The following is a 23,344-nucleotide window of genomic DNA, read 5'->3' as shown; positions in this document are numbered from 1 at the left end:
GCAAAACATCAACTCAAACCTCACTACTCAAACTTTAACCATCCTCTCGGTATAGTGTGCATTGGCCGTATATACAGATGACGCTGGCGGGCGCCAGCAGTGGCTCTCCTTTTTCAACAGTCGGCTTAACGGAGAACACCGGCAGCGTGGGACTGGAGAATCTCATTCACTCTTCTGGTCAACTCCGGGTCGGCACGGATTCTCAACTGCATCTTGGTGGCCTCAGCAAACGACGTGGCCAGCACCTTGTCGTCGAAGGAGCGCGACAAACGAGCAGCCTCCTCGAACAAGCCGACAGCCTCGTCGGCCTTGTCCTGGGTCAACTTCAACTGGGCAAGGGAAATAAGCGCAGCCTCGTTCTTAGGGTCCATCTCGGCAGCTCTGGTGAGCAAATCGGCCGTCTCGCCGTTCTCGTCCAAGCCGTCTCTCTGCAACAAAGTGGCCTTGTTGATCAAAGGAGTGGCACCGACACCGACACCAGGCAAGTCTCTTTGCAAACGAATGGCAATGTCGTACTGCTTGATGGCACCTGGGGTGTCGCCACGGTCGGCAAGAATGTCACCGTAGTAGTTCAACACCTCGGGAGAAGTAGGGAACTTGAGCTTGGCCTCGTCGAACAAGCGCACGGCATCGTCAAACTGAGCCTTTCTGTAGACGACACAAGCGTGCTGGATGTAGGCAAAGAGGTTCTGAGGGTTCAACTCCTTGGCCTTCACAAAACAAGCCTCGGCCTTGTCGAGCTCGCCGTGGAGGTAGTAGAGCTGGCCCTTATGGTAGGGGCTGTCTGGGTTCTCGGGCTCGATCTCCTCGGCTTTCTGGAAGTCGGAGAGAAGCAGGTCCATGGTGGAGGTTTCGGCGTTCACAAGGGCTCTGACAACGTAGGTTCTGGCTCTGGGCTTCAACTCAAACGCTCTGTTGAGCACGGTAGCGAGGGTCTCGCGGTCGTACTTCAAGAACGCAGTAAGTACAGCGTATTCGTAGGCAATGGTGGCCTTGGTAGCGTTAGGAGAAGAGGCGGTGACCTTCTCGTCCTCGTAGGCGGTGGTGGCCTTGTGGATCAAGGTGTCGATTTCGTCGTATTTTTCAGCCTTCTTGGAGTAGATGGCATCGGCAGCTTCCCACAAGAGACGGTCGGCGCCAGTAGACTCAGCAGAGACACCTTCAGGGCTGGTCTCGTGCACGAAAGCGCCAAAGAAAGAGGCCAATGTCACGGCAGAGGGCAACTGGGGCACTCTGTTACGCATCTGCTCCTCCACAAGCTTGATGGAGTGTTTCTGCAAAACACGCTCCAAACGCTGCTCGACAGACTTGGAGTTGAAAGCACCGTAAACGGTCAAGGCGGTCAAGTCGAACATGGCATCCGTGTAGCGCTCCAACTCCTCGTACGAGGAGGCCCGGCGCAAGATGCACTTGGCGTAGTCGGGCTTGAGTCTGATGGCTTCACTGGCATCGGCAATGACGTTCTCGTGGTCGTCCAACGAGGAGTAGCACGCAGAGCGGTTCGAGTAGAACACGGGGTCCTCCTTGACACGCAAAGCAGCGGTGTAGAACTTGATGGCATCGGCAAACTTCTGCAGCTTGTAAAGAGCGTTACCTGTGGTCTTCAAGGCAACAGCCCAGTCCTCCTTCTGAGCATCCGTCAATTCGGCAACCTGCTCGTCGGAAAAGTCTGGTTCCTTCTTGCTGTTGACAGGGTAAGGAGGCTGGTCGTCGCCTGGGGTAGCGGTCTCGGCCAGCTCCTCGGTGGTCTTCTTCTTCTTCTTGCTTCTCTTCTTCTTGGACTCGTCCTTGTCAGATGGACCTTGCTCCTGTTGCTGGGCATAGTACCAATAAGCCCCGACGGCACCTGCGCTGGCAAGCACCGCGAGGGTTATGGCGGCCTTGTTTCTGGCGAAAAAGCTTGATTCGGCCATGATCGCTGGAAAAGAGACTGGTTGATCTTTGGAGTGGGTTTTTTTCGGTAGCCTGAAAAACTTGCGAATGAGAAGTCGAGAAATAGGGAGAGCGCAACCGCGCCGATTCGGGAGGCGCTGGGCTGGGGAAAGGCAGGGGGGCAACGAGAGGCGGTTCTGGGGGCTAAAAACGGTCTTTTGTCTGTTAGGGTTAGTCTAGGGGTGGTGGCGGTGGCCTCCAGCTGGAGGACCGTGGGACGGGGTATATGCAGGTCGACGTGAGTTTGCAGCCATGAGCCCGAGGGCGACTGATACTGGTCTGGGGTGGCGATTGGTTTGGCAATTTGGCTATTAGAGGATTCAGCAAGTGACATGAACGGGTAACAATTGTTCGAAATTGATCGCGTATGTGTTGGAAATCTCAAGAAGCTCCTCCCAACTGGACGATCTCACACCCATGAATCTCACTCTTTCACCCCAATTCACCTAATTCTGGTACCGCCGGCGGACCCGCAAGTGCTCGCCGTCGTCCTGGTACGAGCTCTCTCTCACAACATCATCATACGTAGGAAGCCGGCTCTCGGCCTCTTTTCCATTGGCAGCAGGCTCCTCGGTTCCCAGGCTGGACGGAGGTCTCTCAGGAAGCGAGGGCTTCAGATCGGACGTCCTGCTTACATTCGACTCGGAGGCATTCGAGTGGAGCCACGACGTAAGCTTGAGGCCAGAAAGCACCTGGACGTCAGGGCAGAACAAGTCCACGTAACGGACCTTCTTTTCCACCTCAGCACGGTCCTTGAAATCGCTGATTCGCTCGCTCAGAAAGCCGCCAACGATGACAAGATTGTACTTTCGCGTGATGTTGCACGTTTTGAAGGTGGGTGCAAGGCCATCTGGAAGAGTGCAGTTGTCAAAGTACTTGCGAGGGATCTCGAGCTCATGCACGTTGGTATCGACATAGCTGCTGCTTGTGGCTGACGACGAGCGCAGCTTTTTGGCATCGTGAAGGTCAAACTGGAGGTTCTGGTAGGTATTGTTACACAACTGAATCACCTCCTCCGACTTGCCCTGGTGGATAACTTCTCCAGCACCATCCGTCTCTAAAACAGTGATATTGGTGGTGCTGCGCAACTCAACTGTAAGCTTCTGGAAGTAGATCACACCAAGACCGTTCGACTCCTCCTGGTATCCATATTGAGCAAGCGAGTACCTTGCAGGGTTGTGGTGCAGCAACAAGTAGAGCTTGAATGTGGGCAAATGCGAGGGTATAAGGTATGAGCGGTACTTGAAGCGAACCTCAAAACTGAAAGGCACATTGGAGGCGCTGATTTCGTAGGCAGCGCTGGTTTGCCGTGTAGTCGTGCTGCTATTACTGGATCTTCGAGAAGAAGAAGGTCTTGTCGGTAGAGTCGGTGGTGATGGAGTGCCTCCAAGAAATGACGATAAAAAGGACTTCCTCTGGGGTAGCGGAGGTGTGCTGGGGAGGGCCTTTTTGTAGTCAGCAGGTGGCTTCTTCGACACCTTGATGCCCACAATCTCGGGGATTCTGTTCTTGAACACCATGTCTTTCCTGTAGAACACCTCCCGGAACTCTTCAAACTGCTGTCCCTCGAAAAGCGGGCGGTTATGACTGTCTAAATCAAGTGGAAGAAAAGTGAATGGATCGAACGCTCGGATGTTGGTCTTGAAAACAGAGGACCGTTTGCACGTCACCTTGACGTAATAACGTACACTGGCGAACAGACCCATGTCGCTAATGGACGGTGGAAGCTGGGTATTTACATGATACGTCTGGTTCTTGGGTACTTCCGGAGGACCCTGGCCCTGGTTGGAATAAGCTTGAAAGTAATTCTGAGCAACGTTTTTGATCAAATTGGTGTTGAAATTGCCATTGTTCACCAAGACCAGTCGATTGTCTCTGCTGAACAGCACTTTGTTCGTGATGCCCAGTGTCTTTACACACGAGTTGTTCAAAGGTATTTTAAATTGGAAAGGATAGGTATAATCGCCCGGCGTCAACGTGAATTCCTTGGAGTTGGAGACATTCCGGATGTTCTCTGGCGGAAAGACAATGACGGAATCGTAGAGCACCTTGTGCACGTCCTGAAGAAGCTTCTCTCTGTTTTCCTTCTCCTTCCGCCTCTTCAACGTCCGAGGAACCGTCATTTGTGTGGTAGCCACGCCTTCAAGCTTCACCTGGATGTACGTTAACGATATCGAAGTTGTAGTGGTGAGACGGACGGTTCCCTGGATCACATCGTAGTTGGTGAAGGTCCCGCCATTCTCCCGCCGGTCCACATCCACACGAACGTCTATGCCCATTTTTCACTCTAGCTGTATATGGCAGTGTTGACGGGTGTGCAATTGTAGAGCCGCCGATAACGCAGTTCTAAGCTGTTTTGCCCTCTTGCACAGTAGGCTTATTGATTGAATTTGCGATAAGTCGCACTGTGTAGACAGACCAGCAGAGCAAGCTGCACCCAGAACACACAAAAAAAGCAATCCTGTGACGTGATGAACACCGCAACAACCAGGTACAGAACCTTAAACGAGTGGTAGAGTTTCGTAAAGAATTGGGCTGTGTTGGTTTCCCGGCTGTGGTGCCAGATGCACGGAGAAGGAGGCTTTGCAGCCATTTGACTCCAGTCACGTGCGGCTTCCAAGAATAAATAACCAAACAGCAATTGCCATAACAACGTCCCAGATCTTCAAACCTTCCCCGACGCCTCCACAAAGCACCTTCCAGCTAGCAAAAAAGTGGTGCCTTAATTGCATCCTGCATATAAGCCCACACCAACCGCTAGCAATATTCTCAAACGTCACTGCTCCCGGCCCAAAGCGTCGCTCGCATCTCACCACACACCCGTACCTCCCATACGGCTATCCCTCACTCAGGCAATGTCGGTTCCATTCCCTTCTCTTCTTCATTGAATGCTAGCTCGCTTAAGCAGATCTGCCGTATTCAACCCCTCCATAGCTACCTGCCGCAGACAGTTTTCATCCTCCTTTATCGCAATGGCTCCTAAAACTACCGAGATCGAGACAATCCAGGAAGGCGACGGAAAGGTCTTCCCAAAGATCGGAGACACCGTCACCATCCACTACACCGGTACTTTGGAGAACGGCAAGAAGTTCGACTCCTCCCGTGACAGAGGCAAGCCTTTCCAGTGCACCATTGGTGTTGGTCAGGTCATCAAGGGCTGGGACATTGGTATCCCCAAGTTGTCTGTTGGTTCTCAGGCCAAGTTGACCATTCCAGGCCACGAGGCCTACGGTCCTAGAGGCTTCCCAGGTCTTATTCCACCTGATGCCACCTTGATCTTCGATGTCGAGTTGTTGGGCGTTAATTAAGCTCCCGTCATAGTCAATTGATCGCAACCGCTACGTCTTCATGTACAACCTCTCACCCTGGGCAACCACGCTCTCGCTAACGGGAAGCGTTGGAAGGCTCACCTTGTAGTTTAGGTCGTACACATGCATTTGCGGAAGCTCCACCTGCTCAATGGCTTCATCCTCATCGACCTCGTAGGTTCCAGTGAACACCATCTCATGTCTGCTAAAGGGCAATACAGGGAAAGCGCCTTGCTTCAAGGGAACGATATTGCTGTCGTCCTCAAATCTCCAGTTCACTCCACGAAGAGCACTCTCCTCTGTAGTCAAGGTTGTCGTGAAGGTGAAGATTCTCGATGTGGGGTTCTCGATGACGTACTTGAGAACCGTCTTTCCGTCTTCTGTCACAGCAGAATGCAAAAGCACCCTTGGATCTTGTAAAGGTAAAGAGACTTCCCATTCGTCTGTTTCAAATTCGTTCTCAGGACCATTTTCACCTCTTGTCCAAATGTAGAGTGCTGACACAGCAACGCCAATCAGCCTATGCGAGTACCGATGACGGGAATTTGACACAAACACTTGAGATGCATGTAAAGCGCTTTGACGAACATCTTCGATGGTTTGCACCTCCACCTCTGGGTTCTTCGATCTCAATGTGAATAGACAACGTTTGATGGTTATGGAGTTCTTCTCAACAAGTTGATGGGTATCTTTGATGGTTGCTTCAGCTGCCCAAACACGGGAAGGAGAAGGCATCGATAGGTTCTTGTCCACATCTCCTTCCTTGTCTGACAAAATAAACGGATTCTTCATATCAAGCGATGAGTCTTCTCTATACCGAGGAGTGACGCCGAGTTTAGTCAGGAAAGGCCTCCAGAGAACAGGCACATCAATGACCTTGAGGTCGTATACCGATAAGGATTTGTTGGACTCTCCCACTAGCAATTGCATCTCAAGCACAAGTTTGATGTCCAGTTTTGGCAGCATACTTGGTGGTTTGCGTATGCTCACTTGAATTGAACTTTCAACGTTACCATCACTTTCACCAAACAGATCGAGAATACTCAAGTCCTCGTCGTCTTTCAAGTCCTTCCAGTTCGTCTGAGGAACGAGATACTCCTGTTCTTGCTCGCCTTCTAGAAGTCTGCTCTTGAGCTGAATATTCAACGATGAAAAGTTTGCCTTGTGGCTGGGTGCCTTGTTGCAAGATATCCTAAGTGGTATCTCGATCTTTTCACCCATAATGATGGAAGCAAGTGGCTGAGACAAATCAACACTGACATCTGGCTTGTAGGGTTGAACTGTGCATTCGAAGGCATCCTGGCCCTGAGCACGAATAACGTTTCGCTTCAAACTGTCGCCATCTTTAATCAAAGCCGTGAACGATTGAGCTTGGTTTCTGCTGGTCAAAAGAGAGTGGATCTCTGACTTTCTCAAGGTGACAGTATGGCCACTTGCTTTGATGGTGAACACGGAGGATATTTCCACTGACTCGATTTTGTACTTGCAAGGCTCTATAACTTCGTCGAGAATTTGTAGGGTGTGACTGTTGTCGGTTATTGAAAGATCGGCATTGTACTCTGACACATCCCCAAGCTGCACTTGACTGAAATTGTTCCCTGCCTCTTGGTTTTTGATCAGGATTGGACGCCCTTCGTAGTTGACAACAACCTTTTCAATAGAAAGCTGTGCTGTGCCATTGGTGACGAATTCTTGTAATTGACCGGTTGAAAAGGTCTGGCTGAATGCTAACTGAGTGACGATGGTGTCAAATGCAAAGAACTCTTTCTTCAAGTTCGAGTTGAACAAGTTGACCTCCACAGTGAAGAAGTTTTCCCTAGAGTCAAAATTGATTTCAGCAGACCGGTCCAATGTGAGCTTCTCAATGGATGGACCATGAGTAACACCTTTTTGGGATGCCAATACAGTGACAGTCTCAATGAGCTTGTCACTAGAATTGAGCTTCTTGTAGATGTCAACAAGACGTTGCGTGAGTAGCTGTCTTATACTTCTCCACCCATGCGGGAGCTTTTTATCCAAGATTGCACGATAAGTCTGCTCGGCATCCTCATACTGTTCGTTGTAAAACTGCTCCTCAGCCAAAAGCCAGTCCAAATAGCTCAGAACACCATCGAGCTGGTTGTCTTGTGCCTTTGCTTGGAGTGCATCCTTGGCCATACCCAAAAGTCCAATTCTTCTGCTCTGTAGCTCCTTAGCACTATCGAGCTTCTTCAAATAAGGGAGCTGGATCTGACCCACTTCCGTCTCCTTCAGTTTGGTGAACGCCTTAAGGAAGATCAAAAAGGCCTGGGTGGTGATGGTAGAATTGAATGTATCGTGGAACGTGGAGCCGCCAAAGTAGGCAACGCTATTTTGATAAGACTTCTGCTTGACTTGGTGGCTCAACTCGAGGTCACTGAGAACAGAAGGAGGCACCATTTGCATCAACTCCGCAAGCCACTGGTACTGAACAGAAACCCAGGCGGCATTGTCTGATTTGGACTGGTCCTTACAAAGCGAAAGAACGTTGGCAATGTGTGCTTCATGCTTTCTCAATGCAGCGGTGGGCTCTTCGGTGGAGAGGTACCCACGTATGAGGTGGATCGCTATGACATCCAAAAGCTGCCTGAACTGGGCGTACAACCGAGTATCGTGCTCCGAAACCGACTCACTAAAGAACACGTCAGCATGGTCCGCAGTCAAATCAATGAGTCGCTCGTAGGACGACTCCAACATGGCAAAGCTGGACTCCACATTGTGTGGGTGTATGAGCTGAAGGATTATCGCCTGCTTGATCATGTTCCTCACCTCCAACACCTTGGGTGTAAGGTCGACCTTGGTGTCCACGGCATCATACGAAGGCATTGTGTAGTACTTCTTGTACCTCTGCTTGAGTCTAGCCTCTATGCCAGAGTAGAAGTCTGCAGCTGGAGCCTTCAAGTTGTTGAATAGACTTGATGCAAGGATCCCACAGTCTCTCTCCAAGGTGTCCTTGTCCGAATTGAGATAGAAAATACCCGTGAGCCGAGGAAGCCCCGAGAGCAAGCGTAGTTTGTCGATCCTGTCCTGGTCCACTATGGGGTCTCCATCCGAGAGCAATACAGCCACATACTTGACCCGCCAATCGGCATAGCGTTGCCTTTGAGCGGCTAGTTCTTCTCCCAAGGCCTCGTCGTCCGCAGGATCACCCAAAATGTGTATTTGCACGAGCGCAAAAGGCAAGCTCTGTGTGTATTTGGTGAACCACTTTTCCGAGAGTATGCCGTTTGGAAAAAGGTCACTATCTGCGTTGAACGGCGACGTGGCCGAGTGGGTGCCTTCTTCTTTTGGCTTTCTTTCGATCTTCGCTCTGGCGTCGGCCTCGTCACAAAACTGAAGCACGTATTTGGCACTCAGTAGACGGTTCTTGAGTATGCTGTTGTCCCAGATGCAATTGGCAATGTCTGATTTCTGCAAATGTGATTTCAAATGAGCTGCAGCATCGGTGTCATGCAAAGATAGCGTCACAAGCGGCGCTAGCTGCTGAATCTGGTGTGTGTTGTAGAATTCCATGAAAAGTGGTAGTAGTAGTTTGTAAGTCTTGATAATGCAGCAGACAGGACCGAGGGTGGGTCCTAGGGTGTTTTAGGTTTTTCCGCCTGAAACCTATTTTCTGGATGAGTTGGCGTTGCTTGCCGATCTGAAGGCCCTGGAGATGTTGTTTTTGATTTTTCTGAGCGGAGACTCCTTGGGCTTGTCTTCCTGTTTGGGTGTAGATGGGCCTTCCTGTGTCTCACTTTGCACCCATTCGTAACTGGGTGGAGGGTCGTCGTAAACGAGGGACATTTTGTTTGTTTTTGAAGGATTGGTGAAGTTTTTAAAGGATAGTGTTTTTGTTTAAGGATTGGTGTGATTTGGAAAAGTGGGAATTGGGTTAAGGTGTGGGGAGTGGTCTTTATATGTACCTGGTTATTGGACTTGCCTAGATGGAAAAGGCCGAGAATGAGGTCATTCATTTTAGGCAGAGTAGTTTAATAAGACGTATAAGGAAACTTTGAAGATTTCTGTACTTTTTGGCAAATTACAAGAAACTACGAAACTGGGCCAAATGCCGAATCAGTGGATCAGTGAATGTGCATAGCGAGAGGGCATTACAGAGAGGTTTTGAAAATCTGTCAGCTTTTCCAATTGCAATAATCAAAGAGATATAGGTAACAAGCGAGTAATGAATCCCACTTTAGTCCACAAAAGGACCTTGACATTTCGACAAATCAAGACGACAATGTACCTAGACGTCTGGGCATGTTGCCTTTTATATCATCTCACATCCACGCAAGGGGTCTTCCTTCACAATGTAGCAAATCAAAATAATTTCTGCCCAAATCCTGAAAATATCCCCGTCATCACGAATCATCAAAATATTTCACTTCCATCACTGTAGCACATTTCGCAGCCATATGACCCAACCAACTCCTCACCAAAAACACCGCCAACACCAGAAAATCACCAAAAAGCAAACAAACAATTACCAATAGCCCTTTTTATTTAATTCCCCACCCTCCACTTCCCATATACATCTCTTATACTCAACCTCCCCAGGTCATCCTTATCGGGGTCCTGCACTCGCAATATCACTAATCAGAATCCATCCATTTCCAACTACTCTCCTCCATGTCCGACCCGATCAACGCAAACCCCACGGTGATCGACGTGGCAAATTTGCCTACGCGTGACACACACATCAAAAAGAATGACCCAGGCCAGGAGCTTGTGGAACGTATTACTGCCCTTTCCTTGAGGGTGCCTCATGACCTCAACGCTGCTTCAGATGAGGAAACTCCAGACTTGGTTTCGGACTCTGGCGAATCCATCGAGGAGGATTTCGAGGAGGAGGAGGACCCTATCGATGCCCAGGAGGTGTTTGATCTTATTGCTACCATTTCTGACCCTGAGCATCCCTTGACTTTGGCTCAGTTGGCTGTGGTGAACCTACCGGATATCACAGTGACCCACGGAGCCACTAAAAACGATCTTTCGGAGGTACTCATCCGGATCACCCCTACCATCACCCACTGCTCGTTGGCCACGCTCATCGGGCTCGGCATCAGGGTCCGTTTGGAGAGATGCCTTCCACCCAGGTTCAGAATCAGGATTTTGATCAAGGAGGGCACCCACCAGTCGGAGAACCAGGTCAACAAGCAGCTCAACGACAAGGAGCGTGTGGCTGCCGCGTGTGAGAACGACCAGCTTCTCAGTGTCATCTCCCAGATGCTCTCGTCTTGCAAATAGATACCGTCCTCTGTATATTAGTCATTATATAATACAATCGTCATTCATAGGGGATGTAGCTCCGGGCTAAATAACCCGGCAGGCCTTGAGGTGGGCGTAGTCGACGATCATGGCGGAGATGTCGATGAGCACCAACCGAAAGACATTATTCTTGACAAAGTCCATGAGACGCACAAGCGAGGCTCGGGAGCCCGGTTTGCCGAGATAGTTCACTAGCACCTGGGTATTTTCGGCAAGCTCCCGTACCTGGACGTAGTATTCTAGCTTGCTGCGCTGGTTCTCTTGTTTCTGCGCTTCTGAGAGTCGTTCCTTGGGTGGCTTATCCGGGAAGGCTTGCGACGACTTGCGTCTGATTGACGAGTTCGACGTATTGCTTGTCATGCTCGTCGGCGTTGAAAGAGCGCTCGAGTACGAAGCCCCCGAATCTCGCCGGCGCAACTTGTTGTAGAACTTCAGCTTCAGCAAAAGCGTGTTGAACTGGTCTCTATGAGGGTGTGGCAGCGCCGCAGAGCTCAGAAAAGACCGTTGAGGTGCCGACATGGGCAGAATGGGCAGGGGCGGCTGTTCCTCCTTCTCCTCGTGTCCATTGAGCCCCAAAAACGAGAGTTTCCGGAAATCTCTCGAGAGCGTGGACATGCGAGACTTGTAGCTTCCAGAGCTCACCAGTCTGGCGGAGGAGCCCGGGCGGGCGAGGTCTGAGGCCGAAGTACGCCGCAGCATCTCCGGATACATGGAAACATCGTCGTAGTCCTCGTACTCGTCGTCTTCACGAAACGCCTCGAACAGAGGCACCGTCCGGTTGAACTTGAGGAAGTCGTACGCGTTAAGAAGCTTCTCGTAGTACAAGAGCGTCGTGTCGTCCAACAAAAAGATCTCGTCCAGCTGCAAGGTCTGGACGTTCTTGTAGAGCATGCCGTTTATCTCCTTCAACAAGGCCACTTTGATTTTCAGCTCCGTCAAGGCCACGTGGTCCTCGAGCCACAAGGTGGGCGGCACCGTGATCTGTGGAAGAATCTCCTGGGCCTCTGAACCCTTCAAGGATTGCTTCAAACCCGACAGCTTTGTTATCTCCAGCTCGTCGTCCAAATTGAGCACTCGTAGCAACAACATCAGCATGAACGCGTATTTCAGCAGCTTGAGCGACGCGGGAGCCGCGTATGCTCTTTCGCCGTCAGCCAACATAGTAATAGACGTTTTGATATCCAGCCGTTTGACGATGGTGTTTTCGTGCGTCTGTAGTGTGTGCACGGCGGGACATTCCACTCGACGACAATGAGACGTGGTGTACGGGGAGCACGGGGCAGAGGAAAATAAGAAAAAAAGTGGTTTTGTTTCGAAAAGGTGGGAAGACCGGGTATTTATAGTTTTTGGGGATTTTCGTTGGTGTGGCGGGGCAGGTGGACCGACTGGGTGGGGCTAGGGTGGCTGCAACTGCGTATGCGACATACGGAGGGTGCAGCGTGAAGTGGTCTAGGGCCGGGAGGAATTTTATTTTTTTGTGGAATTCGGGGGAAATGGGCTGTATTTATAGTTTTTGCGGGGTATTCAGGGTGGCAAGGGGTTTTTATGGGAATTGGTTGGTGACAGCCCAAAAGGAGGGGTCTAACCGAGACAGGCAGGAAGCATGTCAGAGGGCTTATATAGATAAAGTTTGGACTAAGGGGTGGCATTATGATTGTGATGGAGGTTATTGGTGTTGTTTAAGGACGTGTTTATTTGTGTAGAAGGTAGGTTTTTGGTATTTGATGATGGATATGGTGGTGTTGGGTATGGTGGTTGTGGAGTGATAGGCCTCATGGTAATGTGTTAAGTATACAAGTCTACACTTGTTGGTAGAGGAATATAGATGTCACTTGTGTGTTGCAGACTTGAATAGCTGTAAAATGGGCTGAAATTGTGATCATTTTAGTATAAGCATGGTAGTAGCATGGTAGTAATGTACTGGTTCAGAGCCACAACTCCATAGAATAGATGCTTGTTCTCTGGTTTGGATTCTTAATAATGGCTCCTTCTACTTCAAATAAGTAAGCTGATTTTTGAATAATAACCCCATTTTAAGCAAATCTGTTCCTTAGTCTTATGAACCATGGTCTATCAAGTCAGCCTATCCAAAGCCATACTAACAGAAAAAGAGCAGTTCTCGATGAAATGTGATCGTTCAAAGAAGCGACAGTTTTCAGAAACATTTCAATTATCTTAGGCTTCTTTCTTGAAATCAATACGATGATCAGACTATCGAGTATCTGCATCGCAGCCATCAACCAGCACTATGCACCAGCATCCAATTACATTAGTATCCCACGAACCTCCTAACCCCACAAAGGCTTCAATTCCTCTAATTCAAACAAAACTCCAAAAACCTCCCCCTCAGATCCCAATTAATTTTCCAGCCTCAATTGCACTTCCAGCCTCATCCAGTGCATCATCACCTAACTCATCGCCATAATGCACCACAGCTCCAACATCCCAAATCCAACCATTCACTCACCATTTACCCACCCAATCAATTCCAAAACTCACTTCCCAACATCAAATTTTTATTAAGTAGGGCTTTGTGTATCAGCAACCATGGTGCCCTACCGACCTAACCGATGTCTGCAGTGAAGGTTGCGAAGTATCAACACCCATGTTTTCTACCAAAAAACCAAAGTTCAAGCTAGACTTCAACATCAAGGAGCTCTCGAACATCCCCCATACGACGGGATACTGCTATGTTGATGTTTTTGTCCAGGACGGTCACGGAGGACTCCGAGCTGCTTTGTCTCTGTGGAAACCAGTCAAGGATGACTCCCATGACACCGAGTCCAAACTGTCCACATCAGGTCATGTCCATGTAAGAACATCAAAAAGGAAAATCCACAACTTCCGCTGCCTGTTCAACTACAACGTTTCGTGCAATTTGCGGTTTCCTTACAAGAAGAAGGATAACATGATCGGCAACAAGTACTTGTTGCTCAAGGTGTACTACATGGGCGAGAAGTCGTCCAAGTTCGAGGGCAACCAGGAGCTCGGGCGAGTGGAGCTCAATTTGGCCGAGTACCTTAATTTCTCCGGTCCCGTCACCGCCAAGTACTTGCTTCAGGATTCCAAGGTCAACTCGATTTTGAGCTTCAGCGTGGGGCTTTCGGAACTCCCGTCGGACTTTGAGTTCCTGACGCAGCTTCAAATCGAAGATTCCAATCATCATTCCAACCAGGCTTCCCTGTCCCAGCTGCAGAAGAACGACTCCAGCTTCAATGTGCCGCTGTTCCTGAAAAAGGCAGTTCTAGGCGGCTTGGACGGCGTGATCAACTCACAGAGCCCGGAGGAGAGCCACAGACCGTCTGGCGAAGAAGAGAGATCGAAAAAGGAGCCCAAGGAACAGAAGGAACCGCAAAACGAACAGAAAGAGACTCCCACCAGACAGACCTACGACAATATCATCATGGACCCGATCGTCAGCGGGCTCTACAGAAACGTGCTTGAGTCGGCGTGGGATCCGGAAATGCTTGAATTGCTCAGGGTGCCTCCTGAAAAGGTCGTGGAGCACATATTTAATTCTGGGCCGGACGAGAACTGGAGAGAAGGCTTGCCTGTTTACCAGGACCTCGGCAGGCTTCTCAGAAGCGACAAAAGCAGAGAAAGAGACTCCAGCGGGCTTGTGGGCGAGGAGCTGTACCGTGAGGACTTGAAAAGCTGGTCGATTTCGTGGGTCTAGGCGGCGTTTTCATTGGTCTAAGCGGCGCAGGCGTCCTGACCTTTACGGACATGTTTTTCTGTCAGACTGGGCGGACTTGACGCTGGTCTTTGCCTTCTTGTGCGTGGTTTTACCCGGCTTCTGGCCAAGTCACAATGCAGCTTTTCGCTGTGTGGCCGTTTCTGTTGGCCCCATAATCGACTGGTGAGTTTGGATATTTGCTCTTTGGCTCGAACAATCATTGGAGGGTGGTACGTGGAGCATGTGACCATCGTTGGGCCGACCACGATGGTTTCGGAGCTGGAAACGCTGGAAACTTCTTGTATAAGGTCGTTCTGGCAACTCTGGAGCTGTGCCATCAAACAGCCCAATTTATTCACAATTGTTGACTGCCTTGCGTTAGGATCATACGGCTTTGTAAGCCGAGAAGGCACGTACGAGAGGTGGCGGCACCAGGGACATATGGCATGTTTCAGACGGCATCTGCGTTGCTGGAAGCACCGTTCTTGTCTTGTGTCTGGGTCACCTTTGTACATTCCTCTCCGTACCCTTCCAGGTTTTGATTCGAGGCCCCCTCGGCCCGTGCGTTTCCGAATATGGACCATTCTTTTGCGACTAGGGTCATAGCGAAACATAGCAAGAGATCTACTAGGTGAAAGCAATAGAAGGTGGGTTGCACTTTTGGGTGCAAATGAGCTTGAGGTCGCAGTGTCTATTATTATACAGACCCAGTGCACTGGCACTGGGACCCGACTGCCACAAACGCGGCCGTCTGGTTAATACACCTCACTATGATGATGTCGTTGCTTCGTATCTAGGCCAGAGCTTGGTTGTACCTTCTGTTCTGGCCCTGGCCTCCATGACCGTCACGGTTGTGACCGCCACGGTGGTGACCGCCACGGCCCTCGCGGTGGTCATTGAATCTTCTGTTTTGGAATCCGCCCTTCCTCTTTTGGTTTCTGTTTCTCTGTTCCTGGCTTAAGAGCGTCTGCTCCTTGGCGTGGTCCATGACCTGTGGGTTAGTATAAATTGGAATATTGCAAGATTTTGGGTGTACATACCAGGTCGGGCAACCGGAGGAACTTGATGTGGCTTCCCCTTATGTAGATTTCATTGAGTTTGTTGAATTTCTCGCCCTTGTTGTAGTTGACGACGACGTCGGAGAGAGTCAAGTTCATCCACGAATCGCAGTCAGTCAATTTGCCATAGACACTCTCGCCGTTTTTCAATTCAACGAGAATCTCCTGGCTCTTGACGCTGGTGAGCATAAAGAGAGGTAACTGGAGTTAGTAAAATTTGGGTGATTTGTGCAGCTTGAACATACCATTTTGATGAGGAAGTATAGTTGGTGCAATCTTGGTGATATTTAGATGTTGTGGTGCGCGCACGCCTGGCTGCAAAACTACTCGCTTTTCTGGCTAAAAATTAAATGTGGGATTTGTTTCGATTCAAAAAAATTGTTGTTTTTTTACATCACTCGTCCTGCGGTGGCGCAGACAGTCCGCGCAAAGTCAATGGGTAGTGGGTGTCTTCGTCCTCGTCGTCCTCGTTCTCACCCAACTTGAAGCTCACATAGTCCTCAGTGTTGAGGGCCTGGGCAGCCTCCTGCAACGAACCCAAATCGCCAGGAGTCATGACGCCGGCTTTAGAGCGTGGCGAGCCGGGCACCGACAATGGCCGCGTCAACTTCAAATTCAGCGAGTTCTGGAACGGATTGGCGCCGTTCTTGAACTTGTCCGGGTAGGCCCTCTTCAACGAGAGCTGACGAGCCTTGATGTACTCGAGACCCATGCGCTTCCAGTCCAACAAGTCGGACAAACGCTCGGTTCTGTTTCTCTGGTTGATTCTTTGACGACGGGTCTTCTCGGTAAAGTCAAACATGTAGTCCACAAGCTGGTTGATGGAGTCGTCCACGGACTTTTGTCTACGGTCCACAATGTAGATACCGTAGTCGCTGGTGTTCTCAATGAGGTCCTCCATGTAGCAACCGAAACCAGACAAGTTGGTGGTGATGGAAGGCACACCCATGACCGTACACTCAGCAGGAGTGTAGCCCCAAGGTTCGTAGTACGAAGGGAACACACCCAAATGGCAACCACGCACGAACTCCTCGTAGTCAAGCGACAAAATAGGGTTGTTGGCGTTGAGGAACTCAGGGTGGAAGATGATCTTGACTCTGTCCTCGGGCTTGTTGAAGAGCTGCACACGACGGATGTGGTTCAAGATGGGATCCGTGGCGTCGTCGGTCATGTTGTGGGTGACAATTGGAGGAAGGCCGTCTCTCTTCAAGGCGAAAATACGTCTCTTCAAAAGCACTCTGTCGGCGGGCTTGATGAGGTCGTCGATGGAAGGCACCTCCTGGCCATTGGTGCTGGAAACACTGTTGCTGTTGGGGAAACGGGCACAGTGCTCGAAGAGCCTGTCGCCAATCTTCTTTTGAACCTCGGAAATGGTGCTCTCCAAAGATTTCACCACGGCCTGGCCCTTCAAGGTCTCGACGGTGTAGGAGTTGATTTTTCCGGGCATGATGATGAAGGCCACCACGGTGACCTTGGAGCCGGCCTGCTTCAAGCGGTAGTTCAAACGGGCCAAGGACTCGATGAAGAAGTCGGCGCCCTTGTTGCGGAACTCGTACCGCCCGGCAATGAAGAAGTACAAGGTGTTGTCGAGGTCAAAGTCGTAGTTGCCGTAGAAGTGGCCCTTGACGAACTCGTGGATCTTGTCCTTTTTCATGGCGTGGAGGTTCTGGAACTCGTGCACGGCCTGGAACTTGACCACGTTCAAACCGTTGGGGAGCACGCCGTCGGGCTTTCTCTTCAACAAGTGCTCCAGCTCGTAGGCGGTGATATGCGAGACGGTGGTGAACACGTCGGCCAGGTGGGTGGCGCTCCGCTCGATACAGTAACGGTGGTAAATGCCCCTCTTGCCCGCCTCGGCGTCCACGTCAAAGTGCTTGAGGTTGTTGTAGAAGTCGGTCAGACCAGCGCAAAGATAACGGCCAAGCAACGTGGCGTGGGTGGTGAAGATGGTGGTCACGTCGATTCTCCTCTTTCTGCAAAGCGGCAACGCCACGCCTGCCAACCACTCGTGGCAGTGGCAGATGACAGCACGCTCCCTGTCGTTGTAGACCAACTCGCCCAAAAACCACGCCACGATGTAACCCAACAAAATGGCGTCGTTGGTCTCATGGTCGTGGTCGGGGGTGGGGATCCCTGCAGAGCTCCACAAGTCGGCCTTCCATTCGTTGAGGTTCAGTGCCGCTGAGTGGATGTCGAAAAGCAACACACGAGGAGCACCTTCAATCAACCAGCGGCCGTACATCCAGCGGATGCCTCTTTCGCTCATGGCGTCCAACGCGGCCTTGATGGCGCCGTCCTTCAATGGGATCTCCTCGACCTCGATTTGAGCCAGCTCATAGTTCAACGGACCCACTAGGGTGTACCTTTCTCTGTACTCGGCCACGGTGATTGGGGCCTTCAGCTTGAGCACCGAGTAGATGCCTCCCACCTTGTGGGCGACTTCGGTGGCGACCTCGAAGAGCAAGTGGTTCTGGATGTCTCGGGGCATAAAGAAGAAGTAGGTGGTTGTCGCAGCGAAGCGAGTGAGGTTGATAAGACGGGGTGGGCTAGGTTAAAGTTGGGGTGGACGAAAATTTGGGGGTGAGATTGGAAATTCCCGCCGAAACCGGTGATGCTGTTTTTGGTTTTTCTGTTGTTTTTGCCGTTTTCACAAGGCAGTGGTGGATAGGCTCCTGGTGAAACTGTCCTTTTGTTGACCGGGCCGGAGTGAGCACCGAGTATCTGCTGACGCCATTGCGCACAATGGTCCAACAATAGCACCAGGCGGGGCCACGGCTGGCCAATACAATATTCCTTAGAATTTTTTTTTTTTTTTTGAACTTCTTAAAAATTGACTAAATTGACTTTATTTCAATTTCCCTCTTCCTTTGGTATTTCAAAACTGTCTTTTCGCTGGAGCCTGTTAGTGTGGGGTCGCCCGGCGCAGAGCGGCTATTTGCACCCACGCTGGCCGTGGAAACGGGCGATTTTTTTGCAAAACCACTGTCACCAGGCGGAATCTCGGACCGCAAAGCACCGGTCTGCCAGTATTTTCGGGCCCAATGGCCTCTGTTTCGTAAAATTCAATGGAGGCCTTGTTTCGGGCGGCGCGGGGCGAGCCTCACCGCAATTTTGGGCAAAAAGCCAGAAAAAGTGCACCACCTTTTCCATGCCAGCCATGCCTTTTTCCATGCCTTTTGCCTGTTCCATGCTTGTTTCCATTTTGGAGACACTTTTTTCTCTGCACCTCATTATCCTTCCTACTCCTTCACGGAATTGCCTGCGTCTGGCTGTTTCGGTTAATCCTTCACCTTTCCGCTTTGTCTCAGATACCTAGAGTGCGATTCTCCCCATGGGGCCAAACGCTAATTCGCTATTCGGCCGAGGCGGCAGTGTTAGGGGCCCTTTTTCATAAATAAGCTTTTCCAATTAACTCTAGGATTTTTACTCATTTTTTGTATCGATCCTACAAATCCCTCCAAATGCAACGTCACAGGGCCGCCCCACGTTACAATCGATCGCCAGCCTCACCTACTACTTCCGCTTCCAAGAAATGGCTGCAAACGCGGCGTGCATATCCTCTCGTATCTATGCGACTCTATAATGCTATACGGCTACTTTCCTTCGAATCCGGTCCACTCCTCCTCGTCCTCGTCCATCTCGTCTTCCTCTTCATCGCCAGAACTCTCGTCCACCTTGATCTCGTCCAAATCGAGCTCCTCCTCCTCTTCCCCTTCCTGCTTGTTCTCCTTCAAGTACCCATAGAGGTACCCAGACTTCTTGCTCACAGAAACGACATCCTTGGCCACACGGCTCAAGAAACGCTGCACGAGACGGATCCCCAGAACGTACTCGGCCTTTTTGGCACTGATGTGCGGCCCGTGGCTGTCAAGAAGCGCCTTGACCCAGAGAAGATTGAACTCAATGTGCTGCGCTCCTTCGCCAGAGTTCATCTTGCGCCCAAGATGCTCCAAAAGACGGCCCACGTAAATGTGTGGGAGATCGGCGCAAACCAACCGGATATCCTTGATCGGCACCAGCTCCACGGTTCTCTCAATCAAGTGGTGCTCGTTCAAACGGAACGCCATGATGAGCGCATGTAGCCACTCCTTCTCGTCAATGCTCTCCACGACGTTGGCGTACGTCACGTCCATGTCAAGATCAAATGGGTCAAACTCCACAGTGTGGTCGGTGCTGTAAACAAGAAGACCTTCTGTGGTGGCAGCGCCAAAGGCTCCTGCGGTAGGTGAAAATTGCACTCCGGTGACTCTGACCTGTGGACGCAAGTTTCTGGCTCCAGGGTCGCCTCGGTGGGATCCTGGCAATGACGTATCCATACGGTCCTCTCTGTCGGAGTTTTCTCCAGCAACATCCACGGCATCGATCGAGGTACCGGCGTCGGTGATCTTGGAACTGTTAAGCTGCGTGAGCGTACCGTCAAGAGACATGTTCTCCGAAACGACGTATCTCTTCAACAAGACCTCGTCGGCAATGTCGTAGAGACAGATGCTGTTGTTGTTTCCTCCGGCAACCAACGCCTGGCCGTCGAAGGAGTATGCAATGGTGGTGAAGTTTTTCGATCTGGCGCTGTTTTTCAGCTCAAAACGGTCGTTCATGTGGCGGCCAGCGAAAACATCTTTTCGGATATCAAGAGAGTGTGTCTGCTCCGTCAGCTCCACGTCGTGTGTGAGGATGTAACCGTTGAGTGTACTCACGGCCACCTCTTTAGCATCAGGTCTCATTGCCAATGCCAAAACATCGTGTTCCATCTCAATGGGCTCGGAGAGCTGTGTTCTGCTGAAAATGCTCCATACTCTGATCGTCTTGTCCCACGAACTCGAGGCCAAAACTGAGCCTTCGGCTCCGAAGGCAAGACAGGAAATAGGACCCTCGTGGCCAGCCAAAGAGTCGAGAAGTGCACCGGTCTGGACCGACCAAACAAAGATTTCGAATTCTTCCTGAGATCCTGCAACCACAACTTCTCCACTGGGGTCGACCGCCAAACTTGTGAATTGCACTCTCTCGGGCGCAGTGAAGGTTCTGAAGTTACGGAATCTGATCAAGTCCCATGCTCTGACGGTACCATCGAGAGAAGCAGAGAACATCACCTGTCCCTTTTTGGCAAAGCTTATAGCGGTGACACCGCCAATGTGCTCGGTGAATGTCATAAGACAGAAGCCCGAGTTGATATCCCAAACCTTGATCTTGCCGTCGTCTGAAGCAGTCACCACTCTGGATCCGTCAGGCGAGTAGCACAAGCAGTTCATGGCATCAAAATGGCCTTGTTGCTTGAGAATGTAGGATTCACTCTGCCATTCGTACACGAGAAGCTGGCCGGCCTTGGACGAGCCAAAGGCGAACCACTCGCCGCTTTTGTTGATGCTGACAGTGTCAACGGCGTTCTTGCCCATCGACAACGACTGAATGAGGGAGAATTCTGGAAGATCGTAAAGACGGAACTCACCGGTGGTGAATCCAACAACCAACATATTGGAGACAGCGTGGAAAGCTGCACAACGGACGTTGCCGCCTTCAACACGGAAGAAGTTCTTGGACGTTATGCGCCAGCGTCCGGTGTCAGCGTTTTCCTCCGTCTTCATCTCTTCGTCGTCTTCTGAATCGTTTTCTTGTTCATTCTCGTCATCACCGCCCTCGATGTACTCGTATTGGTTCAAAGCACCATCCTTGGTGACAGTGTAGATGATCTCTTGTGTAGCATTGAAGAAAGCCAGAATCACGTAGTCACGGTGACCATGGAGAGTAGAAGCAGCAGCCTTGTCTTCATTGTCAACCGAAAAGATTCTGGCTGAAAGATCCTTCGATGTAGAAAGGACGAATCGCAGATCTGGAGACCAGGTGACGGAAAGCACGTCGTTGTAGTGTGCAGCGTAGTTTCTGTGTCTGACAAAAGGAGCAAACTGCCTATCTTCCGTGAAGTCTGGAGTCTTCCAGATTTGCAAGTATCTGTTCACAGCGACAGCAAAGTAGTGGCCATCGTCACTGAACTTGAGATCCCTCACAGTGCCCTTGAAGTTGAAATGATGCAAGACCACTCGGGACACGAAGTTGACAAGAATGGCTCTTCCATCTTCATCAACTGATAACATCAAAGTTCCTTGTTTATTCAATGCAATTCTGGCTATGTTCTTGCGATGCTGGTAGTTGAATGTGAACGATCTGCTGTTGATCAAGTCAAAGCAGGATACTCTGTTGCCCACTGGCGATATGAGCTTGGTACCGTCATCTGTGAAAACAAGATTGCCTTCCCGATAAACGGTTCCGACCAAATTCGAAAGCTTAAAGTCGGACTTCATATTTATGGTGGTTTCCTTTTTTGAGAAGCCTGCGTTTTTCAGCGATGAGAGCGATGGGGCCTTTCACAAATGCAGGAATATCACAACCGAACCGAAGAAACCCATCGACCAACCGTACCGAATTCAAGAAATTTTTAGAATGAAAATCGAATATCGCTTTAGAATTTTGAAATGCTGACATTGCCTCATGAAGGTGACTTCGCCAGTGAGAATAGCCGGGTAACACTTCTTCTTGAATGAGCCACTGACAGCTTTGCAAGCACAGAATTACCAAGGTTATCACAAATTTTGAAAGACTTCGGAGTCTTATTTTATAATTCATTAGAATAGGCTCGCTCCTGGCCTTAAAAGCCGTCCTAATTGCAATATTTTGCATGTGGTCACGTGCATCTCTTGACTATGGCTTATGTATGGTAGCATCGCATCAACTCCAAGGTACCAACAATGGCCGGTCTCTCCCAAAATGTGTTGAACATGAAGTTCATGAAAGGAGGGGACAATAAGACCCCTCCAAGCAACCAGCCTACCACATACAAACGAGTCAAAGACCCCTCCGAGTGGTTTCTTCCCAACCGTGGGCAAGTCCAGCAAAAGATCAAACCAGCTATGAAAGTTAGCACTGTTGGGTACGGAAGCATAGCTTCGTTCACTGCTGAAGACTCTGAACCGGAAAAAGAAGAAGTTCAGGAAGAAAAACCAGCACCCAAGAAGGACAAATCGCAGGAAGCTGATGAATTCCTCAACGACATCATGGGCAAGTCCAAGAAGGGCAAGAAGCGGAAGGCTGAAAAATCAGAGAAATCCGATAAGCCTCTGAAAAAGAGCAAAAAGCCAAAGAAGCAGAGCTCCTAAATGGGTGACACGCTTCGGCTGTGGTCAATCTCATTTCTTAACTTTCGTCTCAAAACCTCCCTTCACAATTGCATCTCTGGTGGCCGAATTGATATGTTTGAAACGATCGGGCCCCAAGTGGGTTCCGCCAAACCATCGGCTCACCACCACTATCACGTTCCACGCATCCATAATCTGTAAGTTAGTATAATAGAACCGATTATTTCCGATAAAGACATACCGTAAGAAGATGTAGCATTCTGCTTCCAGCTGCTGTTTCACCATCGTCGTCGCAATCCTGGAAAGTAACTCCGTTAGAGCCCTTGATTCTCCACGCATTCATGTTATGTGTAGCTTTGGCAATCTTGCGATCGGTTGTTAGAAGACCAAAGTAGTGTTTTGCTTCGTCAACAGAGTGAACTTCACGAGCGTATGCAATGAATGTAGAGCCTCTGTCAAGAATAGGCTCCGAGCTGATCCAACCCTCGAAAACGTCAATCTCTTCTTGCGTACTGTTGGATATAACCTTTGGAGCAGATGGAGCAGGCGTCGGTGAAGAAGCTTTCGCCTTTTGTTGCTCTCTCTGAGCGGCCAATTCCTCGATCTGTTGCTTGTGCTCTTCAAGATACTCCTCCAAGAAAGCCGTGATCTCACCGATAAGCTCGAACACCACCACCTCGCCAGGGCGAAACGTCAGCTCCAACAACTCGATAATCTTTCTTTCGATATAGTCATTGTCAAAGTATTTCCTGGCATCCGTAGTATTCACCTGCACTATGTTCGGACTCTCCTCTGGGTACTTGTCTGGAAAACTCATCTGCACCAACACATCCTCGTGGTCTGGAATGACGATGTTGAAAATGGAAGGCGTGAGTTCTTTCACACTCTCAGGGTAGATCGCCTTTATGGCGTCAATCTCCTCGATCTGTTCCTGAGATGGCATCTATGTCTTTTGCATCCACTATCACCTCGCGCAAG

At 50.2% G+C, this 23,344-nt stretch overlaps 12 protein-coding genes across 12 annotated transcripts; 4 read left to right on the top strand and 8 right to left on the bottom strand.

The window, feature by feature from the left end:
• Positions 1-125: 125 nt before the first annotated feature.
• Positions 126-1,913, bottom strand: TOM70 (protein channel; the record flags this gene model as incomplete). Its single annotated transcript, XM_024859910.1, has 1 exon — positions 126-1,913. The coding sequence occupies one exon, from the start codon at positions 1,911-1,913 to the stop codon at positions 126-128; it is 1,788 nt and encodes a 595-aa protein (XP_024711862.1).
• A 465-nt stretch (positions 1,914-2,378) lies between these two features.
• Positions 2,379-4,211, bottom strand: C7M61_004590 (uncharacterized protein; the record flags this gene model as incomplete). The annotated part of the gene is made up of 1 exon (XM_024859909.1): positions 2,379-4,211. The coding sequence occupies one exon, from the start codon at positions 4,209-4,211 to the stop codon at positions 2,379-2,381; it is 1,833 nt and encodes a 610-aa protein (XP_024711861.1).
• Positions 4,212-4,904: 693 nt separating this feature from the next.
• RBP1 (peptidylprolyl isomerase) lies at positions 4,905-5,240 on the top strand (the record flags this gene model as incomplete). Its single annotated transcript, XM_024859908.1, has 1 exon — positions 4,905-5,240. The coding sequence occupies one exon, from the start codon at positions 4,905-4,907 to the stop codon at positions 5,238-5,240; it is 336 nt and encodes a 111-aa protein (XP_024711860.1).
• Positions 5,241-5,270: 30 nt separating this feature from the next.
• C7M61_004588 (uncharacterized protein) lies at positions 5,271-8,771 on the bottom strand (the record flags this gene model as incomplete). The annotated part of the gene is made up of 1 exon (XM_024859907.1): positions 5,271-8,771. The coding sequence occupies one exon, from the start codon at positions 8,769-8,771 to the stop codon at positions 5,271-5,273; it is 3,501 nt and encodes a 1,166-aa protein (XP_024711859.1).
• Positions 8,772-9,869: 1,098 nt separating this feature from the next.
• C7M61_004587 (iron-sulfur cluster assembly protein) lies at positions 9,870-10,487 on the top strand (the record flags this gene model as incomplete). Its single annotated transcript, XM_024859906.1, has 1 exon — positions 9,870-10,487. The coding sequence occupies one exon, from the start codon at positions 9,870-9,872 to the stop codon at positions 10,485-10,487; it is 618 nt and encodes a 205-aa protein (XP_024711858.1).
• A 66-nt stretch (positions 10,488-10,553) lies between these two features.
• Positions 10,554-11,669, bottom strand: C7M61_004586 (uncharacterized protein; the record flags this gene model as incomplete). The annotated part of the gene is made up of 1 exon (XM_024859905.1): positions 10,554-11,669. The coding sequence occupies one exon, from the start codon at positions 11,667-11,669 to the stop codon at positions 10,554-10,556; it is 1,116 nt and encodes a 371-aa protein (XP_024711857.1).
• Positions 11,670-13,113: 1,444 nt separating this feature from the next.
• Positions 13,114-14,184, top strand: C7M61_004585 (uncharacterized protein; the record flags this gene model as incomplete). The annotated part of the gene is made up of 1 exon (XM_024859904.1): positions 13,114-14,184. One exon carries the CDS (start codon positions 13,114-13,116, stop codon positions 14,182-14,184), a length of 1,071 nt encoding a protein of 356 aa, XP_024711856.1.
• A 793-nt stretch (positions 14,185-14,977) lies between these two features.
• On the bottom strand, positions 14,978-15,431 carry C7M61_004584 (U6 snRNA complex subunit; the record flags this gene model as incomplete). The annotated part of the gene is made up of 2 exons (XM_024859903.1): positions 14,978-15,175; positions 15,225-15,431. 2 exons carry the CDS (start codon positions 15,429-15,431, stop codon positions 14,978-14,980), a joined length of 405 nt encoding a protein of 134 aa, XP_024711855.1.
• A 205-nt stretch (positions 15,432-15,636) lies between these two features.
• On the bottom strand, positions 15,637-17,730 carry GSY1 (glycogen (starch) synthase; the record flags this gene model as incomplete). The annotated part of the gene is made up of 1 exon (XM_024859902.1): positions 15,637-17,730. One exon carries the CDS (start codon positions 17,728-17,730, stop codon positions 15,637-15,639), a length of 2,094 nt encoding a protein of 697 aa, XP_024711854.1.
• Positions 17,731-18,835: 1,105 nt separating this feature from the next.
• On the bottom strand, positions 18,836-21,535 carry PWP2 (snoRNA-binding rRNA-processing protein; the record flags this gene model as incomplete). Its single annotated transcript, XM_024859901.1, has 1 exon — positions 18,836-21,535. The coding sequence occupies one exon, from the start codon at positions 21,533-21,535 to the stop codon at positions 18,836-18,838; it is 2,700 nt and encodes an 899-aa protein (XP_024711853.1).
• Positions 21,536-21,979: 444 nt separating this feature from the next.
• Positions 21,980-22,387, top strand: C7M61_004581 (uncharacterized protein; the record flags this gene model as incomplete). Its single annotated transcript, XM_024859900.1, has 1 exon — positions 21,980-22,387. The coding sequence occupies one exon, from the start codon at positions 21,980-21,982 to the stop codon at positions 22,385-22,387; it is 408 nt and encodes a 135-aa protein (XP_024711852.1).
• Positions 22,388-22,586: 199 nt separating this feature from the next.
• Positions 22,587-23,309, bottom strand: C7M61_004580 (uncharacterized protein; the record flags this gene model as incomplete). Its single annotated transcript, XM_024859899.1, has 1 exon — positions 22,587-23,309. One exon carries the CDS (start codon positions 23,307-23,309, stop codon positions 22,587-22,589), a length of 723 nt encoding a protein of 240 aa, XP_024711851.1.
• Between the last annotated feature and the right edge of the window lie 35 nt (positions 23,310-23,344).

Source organism: Candidozyma pseudohaemuli (genome assembly GCF_003013735.1).
Source record: "Candidozyma pseudohaemuli strain B12108 chromosome Unknown scaffold00016, whole genome shotgun sequence".
NCBI lineage: Eukaryota > Fungi > Ascomycota > Pichiomycetes > Serinales > Metschnikowiaceae > Candidozyma > Candidozyma pseudohaemuli.
The sequence above is the reverse complement of the archived record's forward strand: the minus strand, read 5'-3'. Positions and strand labels throughout refer to the sequence as shown.